This window comes from Pyxicephalus adspersus, chromosome 5, assembly GCF_032062135.1.
Source record: "Pyxicephalus adspersus chromosome 5, UCB_Pads_2.0, whole genome shotgun sequence".
NCBI lineage: Eukaryota > Metazoa > Chordata > Amphibia > Anura > Pyxicephalidae > Pyxicephalus > Pyxicephalus adspersus.
The window spans coordinates 261,426-272,401 of record NC_092862.1 but is presented as its reverse complement, the minus strand read 5'-3'; the positions used below and the strand labels follow the sequence as shown (position 1 = coordinate 272,401).

Genomic DNA, 10,976 nt, shown 5'->3' with positions numbered 1-10,976 from the left:
CCTTCTATGTAAGTGGCCCCAGGGGTCCCTAATTTTTTTGTTTAATTTTGGGCTTCTAGACACACTAACTTTTTAAACAGCAACCCTGATGTTTAATTTTCACTACTTTTTATAATTATGACCCCCATATTTTGTAATTTAATATAGGTGTAGAGATGAAATCGAGGTACAGCTAGCTATGAGGGGCCCCTATGTACCCTGAAAATTTCAGATCGGTAGGACATACTGTTCCAGAGATATGAGGGTTTGTACAGGGAGAGATGTAAGGCTACAGTAGATGACATGCTGCATTCATACACAAAGTGAAAGTGAAACTTTCCTGACACCAGTAGTGAAGGAAAGGAGACATTATACTGGCACGCACATCATATATATCTCATCCCCAATATTTAGAAGTAAATAGTACAAGGATCTAGGTAATTGGAGAATGGGATGATGTGGAGGAACAGATATGACTAGCAGCATGGAATGAGCAACCATTATTGACCTGCAATGATCACCCACTTATACTGTAGCAGAGTGCAGTCAGTCCTAACATTCGGAGACACAATGAACACATACTTGTCCAGTCTGGCCACACTAAGACAAGGCTCTGCAGGCTGCATGGCGCTTGCCACTGTCAGGCTTGATTCTGCATCCTGAACGGCATCTTTGGCTGTCCCTTCGCTGGGCTCGCTGTCCTGTAGGATGGAGTCAATGAATGTGGAAGGTGATAGAACATTTTCTGCACTCTCTTGGGACACCGGACTGTGTTCAGGTATGGCCGGGCTTGGTGGTGAGTGTGGCTCCTCTTTGATAAGGATTACCGGGCTGCAATGAGGAGAAATGATATGACAGTCTGTCCAATGTGTGATATACAAGCTCTGTTCAATGAACTCACCTTCCGTCCAGACTGGGGCTGGGAGATGCTGAGGGACTGGACTGAGCCACTTCGGTCACATCAGAGATGATGGGTCCCTCCAGGGGTTCTGGAGAGTAGCAGGCAGAGTCCGCATATCCAGAGAAGGAGCCCTGCAAAGGAGAAGCAGCTAAATCAAAGTGCAGGTCCTCCCTGATAATGTTACCTGCTAAGGAGGACATAAACCCCCAACCTTCTCCTCCAGCGACAAAATTCCTGCCACAGGAGACAAAATCAAGCTAACCAAAACTGACCCCCCCTCGCTTTGCAGCTTTGCCGAAGCTGGATGGGGAAACACAGAAATCTACCTCTAACCTTGCTCCTTACCCCCAGTGACACAACCCCCCCTGCTGGAGGGAGGACACAAATTGGCCACTCACCACCCAGTGACTCCAGCCCTTGCTGGAAACACAGGAACCATCCTTAGATCTGGGTGCTTCCCCTCCAAGGACACACAAATCCATCTCCAACATGGGAGGACCCCAATCCAAAGTGACCTTGTCCCCTAATTATCTCACTTCATCCACCCTATTACAGTGATCAGGATACTCTCCATAAAGCAAATCATTTTATAATGACCCCATATTACACTTACTGGGAAGGTGGCAGCCCCACCAACATGCTCCAGGGAGTACTGGCGATTGTACTTTGGTAGAGAATGGGCTGAGCTACTGTCATTCAGCATGAGAGGTCTGCAGGGAAAACACAAGTCAGGTTATTACAGAAGACGCTTATTATACAGAATGACATTGCAGACTGACTGGGAGACCCGCGTGGTACCATCACCCAGAGCCACACATGTGGGACCTGTAAACTGGGGTCCATCAAGTTCTACCCCTAGGGAAATAAACATCATAGAAGCCTTGGTCTGGACGAAGCCACAACAACTCCTTATCAATGTGCTTCAACAGGGGAAAAATTCCTTCCTGATCCCATGAGCCAATCGGATGTTCCCTGGATCAGCAGTCTCTGTTATCTATAAATCCTTAATCCCCAGTTATATTCTGTGCTTCTAGAAATCATCCAGCTTTGTCTTAAAGCAATCTATAGAACTTGCTGAAACTACGTCTACACATAAGTTGCCAGATACGAGGTGACAAGCATAAAATTCTAAGAACAATCAGGGATATTTCACATTAAGTAGGGCTATTTCAACACCAGGGTCCCCAAATTGGGTTTGCATGCTCGGGACCCACTGGGGGCCACTCTCCAGCCAATGAGGATTAGGGTACCGCCAATTGTCTGTGCGCTGTAGTGCCCCTTAAAGTTCATGAAACTTCCAGCTCTATCCAGGCACATCCTGCCCCCGCATCCAACCTCCCACTCTCTGATTTTACCTTATTGACCACCTTCTGTTGCTGTGCATGTTTCTGTCGCAGACTGGCCACCTCCCTCCAGAGCGCCTCATTCTCACTGTATAAATAGAAATCAGAGCAGTCAGGAGCAGTGCAGTATGAAAGACAACACAGGATGGAACCATAACAAGCAATCAGCTACATCTGCCATATATAAAGGGAGCTACCGACACTCAGATTCTACAATCACCACCCTAATGCAGTCAGGGGATCAGCAAGAAATAGACAAGCAGAAGAGGGGAGCGTAGAGTTCTCTTGTTGGGGGGCACACAAAACATTGGCTTGTTTATAGGGCCCCTGGGGTAGTCACATGATTCTGTCTCAGGCATAAATGTGGGTAAGTATTCCTGCAAACTGCCCCTAACCAACTACCCCAACCCATCCAGACTGTAAAAGGGGGTGGCAGCATTGGTGAGGGTGGTATGGGGTGACTATGGATCTGCATACTGTCAGTGTGGTTTACATACACAACCTGCATAGGATTACCACTCTGATATTGTGGCCCCCAGATGACGCCTCAAAGTTCGAGGTCCCCCCCCCCCACTCACTGTTTCATGGCTAGAAGTCTGCAGTCCATATTTTCCTGTTTGCCTTTCATGAGCTGCACATCTGACAGAAGTTTCCCGACGTTGTCCTGACGAACCTTCACATCATCGGTTTTCACCCCGGACAGCTGGAGAGGAGAATTGTGGGATCAGTCTGGGAATTCTGGGAACTTTTTCATCACTGGTCATGTGACTTCTGTTACTCACATTATTAACCTTCCTCTTGATGTTCTCCAGCAGATGCTCGTGGCCCCGGATGAAATACGGATGCTGAAACTCTGTGTCGTCCTTCTCCGGCTTCAGGAGACCTCCCTGCTCGATGTGCACCACCTTCCGAAAACCAGGGAGATACTCACACATGTTCAGCTGCCGCACAAAGCTCGCCATGTTGTTGTGTTTGAAGTATTTCGGGAGAACCTCTTTGGCGAAGCCGCCCTGATCAAAGACGTGGAAACTGGTCCCCTCCTGTGCAGGAAAACACAAAGATTACCAGTGCTGGACATTGTCTTGGGGGGGTCATATAATGAGAATAATTTTGGGTTCTTCCCCCCTTGTGATTGCTATTAGTGCCACCCCGGGGTATCACCACTACCAGCCAGTCTGCTATCATCTCCTCATTGCCAAAATATTTCTCCCGGCCCCCTCAGAGAATGAGCCCCCCCAGAAGCAGCCATTTTTATATGTTTTATATCCTGAGGGGGGGCATTCTGCTGCTTTATGTTCCATTCACCCGCCGGGTTGATACAGAAATAAGAATTTGCTCTCTGGACCTCAAATCCTCTGAGAGTTGAAGCTGCAGATTCTTCTCCTCACAGCAGAGCGGCAAAGCAGGTTTTGGGGAAAGGTGAAAGCAATTTACCTATTTCAGGGGCTTATAGGAGATTCTGTTCTTAGAAATAACAATGGTGTAGCCAATATACTGGCACTGGGAGATATTGGAAGCAGCAGAGTGTTGGAAGCTATTGGTGCAATTTGTGCTGCACAGTGCAGCTTCACTCATCACGGACCGATATCAGTGTACAGCACAGCCCTGGGAGCTGTATTGGGTCACTGACAGATATCCAGGGGGTTTCTATTATTCTGGCCATGGGGTATTTGTTACAATGTAGCAACCTTCTACTTGGATTGGATTATTTTTTGGGTGGTGAATCCAGAAATGACCCCAGTTTTTTGCTATCACATCCAGTTATTACAATAAAGGGTACCCTCCATTTGGGTAAATAAACATACACATTTTACAAACAATGAAATATTAACTTGAATGTTCTGTTTATTTAAATGTCTTTTGTTCATACAAAGGATTTATTGTTACTCTATGACATGCTCTGATTGGCTGGAAGAGTAAATAACGATTGGGTGACAGAATAATGCATACAACAAATGTCTGAGACCGGAGCATGGAGGAAAGCCAATCAGCTGACAAGAATTCTGCCTGGGGGGAGGGGCAGAGTGACAGAAATGTTCACTAGTCATAGGCTGGGGGTGGCTCAGGACAACCTAACCCGGGGAATATTGCGATGGTAATGTAGGGGACACATCTGGATTGGAGGTGTAAAATGCAGCACCTTTATTATTGTTATACTTCAGACCCCCATTACCAATAGATTACCCATAATGCCCCGGGCAGGAAACCCCACAAGGCACTGACAGATGAGGAGACCCCAATCACCATTCCGTGTCACCCCAAAGGTGAAGATGAGGTGCAGGACACAAAGCAGTGACCCCAAATCTGTATGGAGGGGGCTTTATACCCCGAGGCACAGTCATGGGGGGCAGAAAAGGGTCCTCAGCAAACTGCAACCACAAGGCTGGAAGTGCACAAAAGAAAGTTGTATGTTGCAATACCAGGACCCCTCACTAGGGACAGCTGAGCCCGGGGATGAGGGGGTAATAGGGGGTCAGCAGAATTCAGGACCCAGCCCAGAACTCGGCCTGCTGAGAGGTCACCCCAACATGGGCACCAAATATCCTCTGGGGTCAGCCAATCACATTCAAGCTTCATTTCTAAATGTGAGGAAGGAAAATCAAGAAAAACACCGAGGTGAAGAAACCAGAAGAATCCCTACCGAGGTCCAGGGAGCAGATGATTGGCTCTCATAATAACACCACAGCCTTGGGACATCTGCTTCCATGCTGGACATGTTGTCCATTCAGAGGTTTCTGCAGACCTGGAGGGGTAATTGGTTTTCTCTTTCCATCAGCCTGGATCCAATCTGCCCTCTCCTCTGACCTCCGGCATCGACAGAACATTTTCACCCAGAGATCTGCCCCTCCCTGGGTATTTTCAGATCATTCTCTATAAACCCCGGAGATGGCTGTGGGTAAAATTCTGACTATCCGGCACCACCAACCCATCACCATTCTGGTGCTCGGTGTGAATAGCAGCCCGCGGTCCCGTCCACATCCCGAAATATATTGCTGCCCTGTGATTGGCTGATCAGAGATTTGAGTGAACAAGCATTTGGTGTATCTAACAAAGTGGACAGTGTATATCTGTGTATTCACTCCTCTGACCCCTAAAGGAAGAAATCAGACCCCCCCCACTGCCCCCCCTCTCTGCTCCCAAGGGTGAATTATCAGATCCCTCCCCAGTGGTGGTAATAACAGGGGGGGGGGGGTGAAGTCCTTACTGGGCTCCAGCAGATGAGTGGATCCGTCTCTGGGTCCTCCACCAATGTCCACAGCTTGGCCAGAAAAGCGGGAACATTACTGCCCCCAGGGGCAACATGGGAGTCCATCACAGGAGGGTTGGAAGGCAAATTCACAGCGAGGATAACAATACTGCAAAAACAAATCCAATATTAGAAACATGGGGGATAGGTGAGGGAGGTATATAGGGGGGGATGGGTGAGGGGGGTATAAAGGTGGAGGGGTATATTGAGTGGTATTGGGGGTGAGGGGGGTATATAGAAACATGGGGGGCGATAAATATCTTCAAGTGGGGTACTGAGGGGTAAAGGAGATAAACACCCCCAGGTGGGGTTATTAATGAAGGGTTAAGCTGTCAGGTGCAGTGGGTGTATATCCTCGGAGAGGGGTGCATATACCCTTAAGTGGGGTAGTTTCCCCTCAGGCATAGTGGTGGGAGGGGTATTTCAGGGGGTATGTATAAACTCCTAGGTAAGGTAATAATTACGACTTAGGGTAGATACTGTCAGGTGGGGGTAATAAGGAGGGTATATAGCCCCAGGTGGGGGTAAAAAAGAGGGTGTATAGCCCCAGGTGGGGGTAAAAAGGAGGGTGTATAGCCCCAGGTGGGGGTAAAAAGGAGGGTGTATAGCCCCAGGTGGGGGTAATAAGGGAGGCTGTGTTGAGTATGTACAGTAAGAAGGAACAGAAATAAATACCCCATGGAACACCCTTTAGGGGCAGTGCCCACATTGGGGCGTGTCCGGGGTCACCCAGGCAGTAATTACCCGGTCTAGGGGTCTCCTCAGGGCTCCAGGGTGAGCTGCGCACAGGGAGAGGCCTGCATTGCCCTGGTGGCCGCCATCTTGTTACGTCTAGTCCAATCAGCTGCCTCTGCGCCTGCGCAGCCGCCCTATTGGATCACCCTCCTCGCGCTCGGCAGAGGGATCCGCCATATTGCTACACCCAGCCTATGACATCATACGTCATCGGAACGGTGAGCTACCTCTACCAACATGGCGTGCGCATACTTCCGGCGATCGTATGGGCGGGACCAGGGACCTGTGCGGAAACTTCCGGTCCATGCTGACATACTGAAGCACAACGTGTGCACGAGACGAACATCTCCTCCCCTTACCGGGTCACCGATATCCGCCTGACACCGACACCCGACAGAGGCAGCATGAAGAGGAGGGGCGAGACCGCAGGGGTGGAGGAGGTTAGGCTTTATTACGACTGATATAGGCCGTGGTGGGCAACTATTTCCCCTTCGCTTTACCAGTATCTGTATCTGTATCTTTACCCGCCATCATTTATACCCCTTTACCCTCCCCCCATGTACTCCATTCTGCCCTTTATCCATGTTATTACCCCCAATGTCCTCATCTGCCCCCTCCCCACTGCCGGTCCCATTATTGCCCCAGTCCCCATCATTTCCCTATCAGTCCCCCCTATTATTTGCCCTTCCCCCATTTTCTGCCCCTCCCCCTTTGTTCCTGGAGTTGTAATTGGTGACTTTGTGTCTTCTTAGGAGGAGCCTCTCATCGGTGACACGGCTGGGGGTGACACGGGTGGGGGTGACACGGATGTGACGGACAGCGAGGAAAGTGAATTCTCGGGCCTGGAGGATTCCGGCAGTGACAGCAGCGAGGAGGAGAACGATGAAGAGGTAATAATGGGGGCAATTCCCGAATCCCGAGTGTCCATAGGTGGGCGGAGTTATCCCAGGCCTCCGCTGCTGATTGGATGCACATTTGTCATTTATTAGCCAGGCTGATCATAAGGATACAAATCACATGACAGTTTAGCTGAAGGGATCTCCCCGGCCCATTTTAGCTGGGCGCACATGGTCCCGCCGTGTTTCCCTCTGTGGTTCAGCTAATAATGAGGATTTAGTGAGCTATGCGGAGTTCTTTTCATGGTCGATCTCATTACCCCAACACTTCAGTTTTTCTGGTCTTTTCTATCGTCCTATAGGAGGGGCTTGTGTTTAAATAAATACCCCACATGGTACCCTTTAACCCCCTCCTAGAATAATGCCCAGATACAAAGCGTTGCCCTGGGGGCTCCAATGAAGATAAAGACTTCGAAACAAATTTATATTTCCTTTGGTGGCTACTTCTGTGCTGTGAATGTGGAGCTCAGATTACACACACAGCTTCATGGGGTCACTGCCCTCACGGATATCATGATTGGATCCCTCAGGAAACAGAAGAAGTGAGTGGTCCTGGCCGGCTGCCCCAAATCCAGACTTGGGGTACCATTTGTTTATCCCTAATTACTTATCTGCCCCCCCTTCCTCGTCACACAATGGGGGAGGGTTTTTATTTGCCCCCTATTAGTGATGGCTGAATTTTTCCAGTAGTTGGTGGCACAAGTATGGTTTGTGGTGGGTGGTGCCCGGGTGGTGAGCGGTGCCCGGGTGTCACGTGGTGGGCGGTGTCCAGGTGTTTGCGTGGCTTGTGGTGGGTGGTGCCCGGGTGTTGCGTGGTGGGTGGTGCCTGGGTGGTGGGCGGTGCCCGGGTGTCACGTGGTGGGCGGTGCCCGGGTGTTGCGTGGTCTCTCATGGCGTCCTTTTGTGTTACAGAACCTGGAGAAGAAGACGAGCAGAATGACGGAGGATGAATATGCCCAGGATTCCTCCGATGAAGAGGTAAGGGCAACCACTACAGAATACCTGGGGGGGGGGGCTCCTGGGGTACAAGGGAGGGAAGAACGTGGCCCCCACAGCTGTTGGGGTGGTACAGGCAAATAAGACAAACAATAAGAGCCCCCCTGCCCCCAGTGCCCCCCCCCCCCAGTATTTGGCAGGCGGCCCCTTTCCCCAAAACTTCTAATAAAACTCTGGACAGACAGCGGCCGCTCCAACTTCCATTAACCCCGAATATTCCGGGTGCAGCTTCCATCGCTGCCTACTCGCTGTGGGCGGAGCCTGAAGAGCGCCATCACTTGGGCAATGAGGGTATTTGTATCGTTCCTCCGCACTGGGGCTTAGAATATTAACATACAGGATTTATATGGTGCCAACATATTATGTAGCGCTGTACAATAAATAGGAGTTACAAATGACAGAGGAAGCTGACCAATATCCACTTGAAACCAGAGGAATGTCACCGACATAGAACGTGGTGTTGCACAGAATTCTTTACCGATCTCCGGTGTGGCTGCATTTATTTTTTGGAACCCCTCTACCTACCCTCCCTGGGGGTAAATCGCAGTACCCTCATGCTGATCCGGGGGCGGGGGCCCAGGGATTTTCTGATCTGAGTGGGGAAAGGATTGCTGAGCCCTAAAAGGTCCAAAATCTCCACCTGGATCACCGGCACCCAGGGTCCGCATGGTGACCCCTGCAGGTGGGAAGGTGGTACTACACCCAGTGAGAATGGAGAGTCAGAGGAGTTTGGTGGCCCCTCCAGGTGGGGTCAGATTATTTCTTATAGTCTCCTGTAGGGGTATTGAGGGGCCCCATCATCTCCCCCACTCAGCTCATTGATTGGTGGATGCCCCGGCCATTGTTCAGTATTCTCCCTGCGGGGATCTACTAACCTCATCGTGATGTCATCAGAGAGAAGGGGGGTGTATGACATCACAGGTGGGAGGTGCCCCCCAGGGGAGGTCAGGAAAGACATCGGCAATGAATTGTTGCTGCTCATCAACCTGGGAAGGGTTAGAAGGCCATCATTCTACTGGGAGAAAGATTATTCACCAGTGGGAAACATTCACCACAGTTCTCAATCTTCCCAGGAGTGAACGTCCCAGCAGATTCACCCCAAGGTCAGGCCTGGACCTTACAATTTCCTCCATGAACCCCCTCTGTACACCAAAGTGTTCTAGAGACAAATGTGGGACCGATAAAGTTTGGCTGGAGTAAGGTCATGTGACCGGGCGATGATCCTACTGGCCAATCTACATTCCAATGGCTGAAAAGAACCAAAGTGCAGCCATGGCCCAATCACAGTCCAGGCCTCAATCTGATGGTGAGCTGTGATAGGACGACCAAGCGATGTATAGAAGAGTCGGCCACAATTCCCCCCCAATGATGTGAAAGACGGAAACATTCACCCAGAAAACCACTTCCAGTCATTGCTGTAAAGGGTCCATGGGGTTCACTTATTTCATTTCTGGAACCCGGTGAATTATTCTGATAATGGGGGGGGCGCAGGGATTATTTTACTATTTTTGGGGGCTCTGATTAGCTAAACAACGCTTTATAGAAAAAGGAACCCCGGAAAGCACCGGAGGCCCCCTCCCCCTGCCTCATCCTGTTTTAGGGCCACTGTTTGTTACCCTTCCATGGTGGGAGCTCTGCGGGGTTCCAGGGCTTTATTGGCCCTTTAAAGTTCTGCTGCCCCCATTCCTCGGGTTACGTGACACTTTTGGTATTCGCTGGATTTCCACCCGCTGAAGTTTTTTACAATCACAAAAAATGGAAAATTTGGGCAAAGTCTGCGCCGTCCACAAAGCGGTTTTGTCTGAGCGGCCGGTGAGCCCCTCCGGCCCCTCCTGGGGCTGCCAGCATTTTATGAGCTTTTCTGGGCTTCTGCAGGAACTATGACGAGGGGCAATTATAACAAACCCCGTGCCAGGGCAAACACCGGGCCCAATGGGGGGGGGACATGCCGGGGCACCTGCTGAAGCTGGGAAGAAAGGCAAAGCCGGCGGTTACCCCTAGCAATGTGGCTTCACCTCAGAGTCCACCTGTGGCCACATTTCTACCCAGAGCTGTCCTGTGGGTCCCTGGGGTAATAAGAAGGAATGGGGGGTCACATGGAGGTTATTTTGTAAGGGGCTGGGGTTGATTGCCCCCCAATCTGGGCTTTGCCACTCTGGCTATTGCTGAATATTTTGTGTCCCCCAATATCTGATGATATGTGGTGTTAGGGCCCCTGTGGCAGTGCGGCATGCTGGGTAATGCTGTCACCCGTCTGTTATGCCCATTATGGGCGTTTTATGGCCGCAAACATTGCAACATCATTGGGGGGGGATTCCTCCCGGGTCACCTGACCAGGGGTAATAATTCCCGTTATTCCCGTCCCAGGCACTGTCATCCAGAATATTCCAGATTCACCCCCACAACCCCTCTGCTGGTACTACAACTCCCAGCATGGCTATGGGAGGCCCCATAATTTCCCCCTCAATATGGACACAAAGCTCTCCTGGAATTGTTTGGGCAGGGGCCACATTATGAACATGTGGGTGCTCCTGCCCTAGGTTGGATGTTGGGGGGAATGGAGTGTATGGGGTCAGGGAATGGGGTGCATTGGGATTGGGGCATATGGGGTCAGGTAATCGGGTGTATGGAGTCAGGGAATGGGGCGTATGGGGTAAATAGGGTGTATGGGGTCAGGTGGAATGGGGTGTATGGGGTCAGGGATTGGGGCATATGGGGAGTATGGGGTCAGGTGGAATGGGGAGTATGGGGTCAGGTGGAATGGGGAGTATGGGGTCAGGTGGAATGGGGAGTATGGGGTCAGGTGGAATGGGGAGTATGGGGTCAGGTAGAATGGGGAGTATGGGGTCAGGGATTGGGGCATATGGGGTGTATGGGGT

At 50.6% G+C, this 10,976-nt stretch overlaps 2 protein-coding genes across 2 annotated transcripts in view; one reads left to right on the top strand and one right to left on the bottom strand.

The window, feature by feature from the left end:
- Positions 1-6,341, bottom strand: part of HSF1 (heat shock transcription factor 1) — a gene marked incomplete in the record, with an annotated part of 11,675 nt that extends 5,334 nt beyond the window's left edge. The window contains 8 exon segments of the mRNA XM_072413185.1: positions 562-810; positions 881-1,011; positions 1,494-1,613; positions 2,176-2,311; positions 2,802-2,926; positions 3,006-3,263; positions 5,429-5,579; positions 6,215-6,341. Coding sequence (XP_072269286.1) covers positions 562-810; positions 881-1,011; positions 1,494-1,613; positions 2,176-2,311; positions 2,802-2,926; positions 3,006-3,263; positions 5,429-5,536 — 1,127 coding nt within the window.
- A 135-nt stretch (positions 6,342-6,476) lies between these two features.
- BOP1 (BOP1 ribosomal biogenesis factor) overlaps positions 6,477-10,976 on the top strand; it is a 10,693-nt gene continuing 6,193 nt past the window's right edge. Inside the window, exons 1-3 of the mRNA XM_072410510.1 lie at positions 6,477-6,645; positions 6,958-7,095; positions 8,014-8,079. Of these exons, the coding sequence (XP_072266611.1) occupies positions 6,610-6,645; positions 6,958-7,095; positions 8,014-8,079 (240 nt within the window). The 5' untranslated portion in view covers positions 6,477-6,609. The remainder of the gene's footprint in view (positions 6,646-6,957; positions 7,096-8,013; positions 8,080-10,976) is intronic.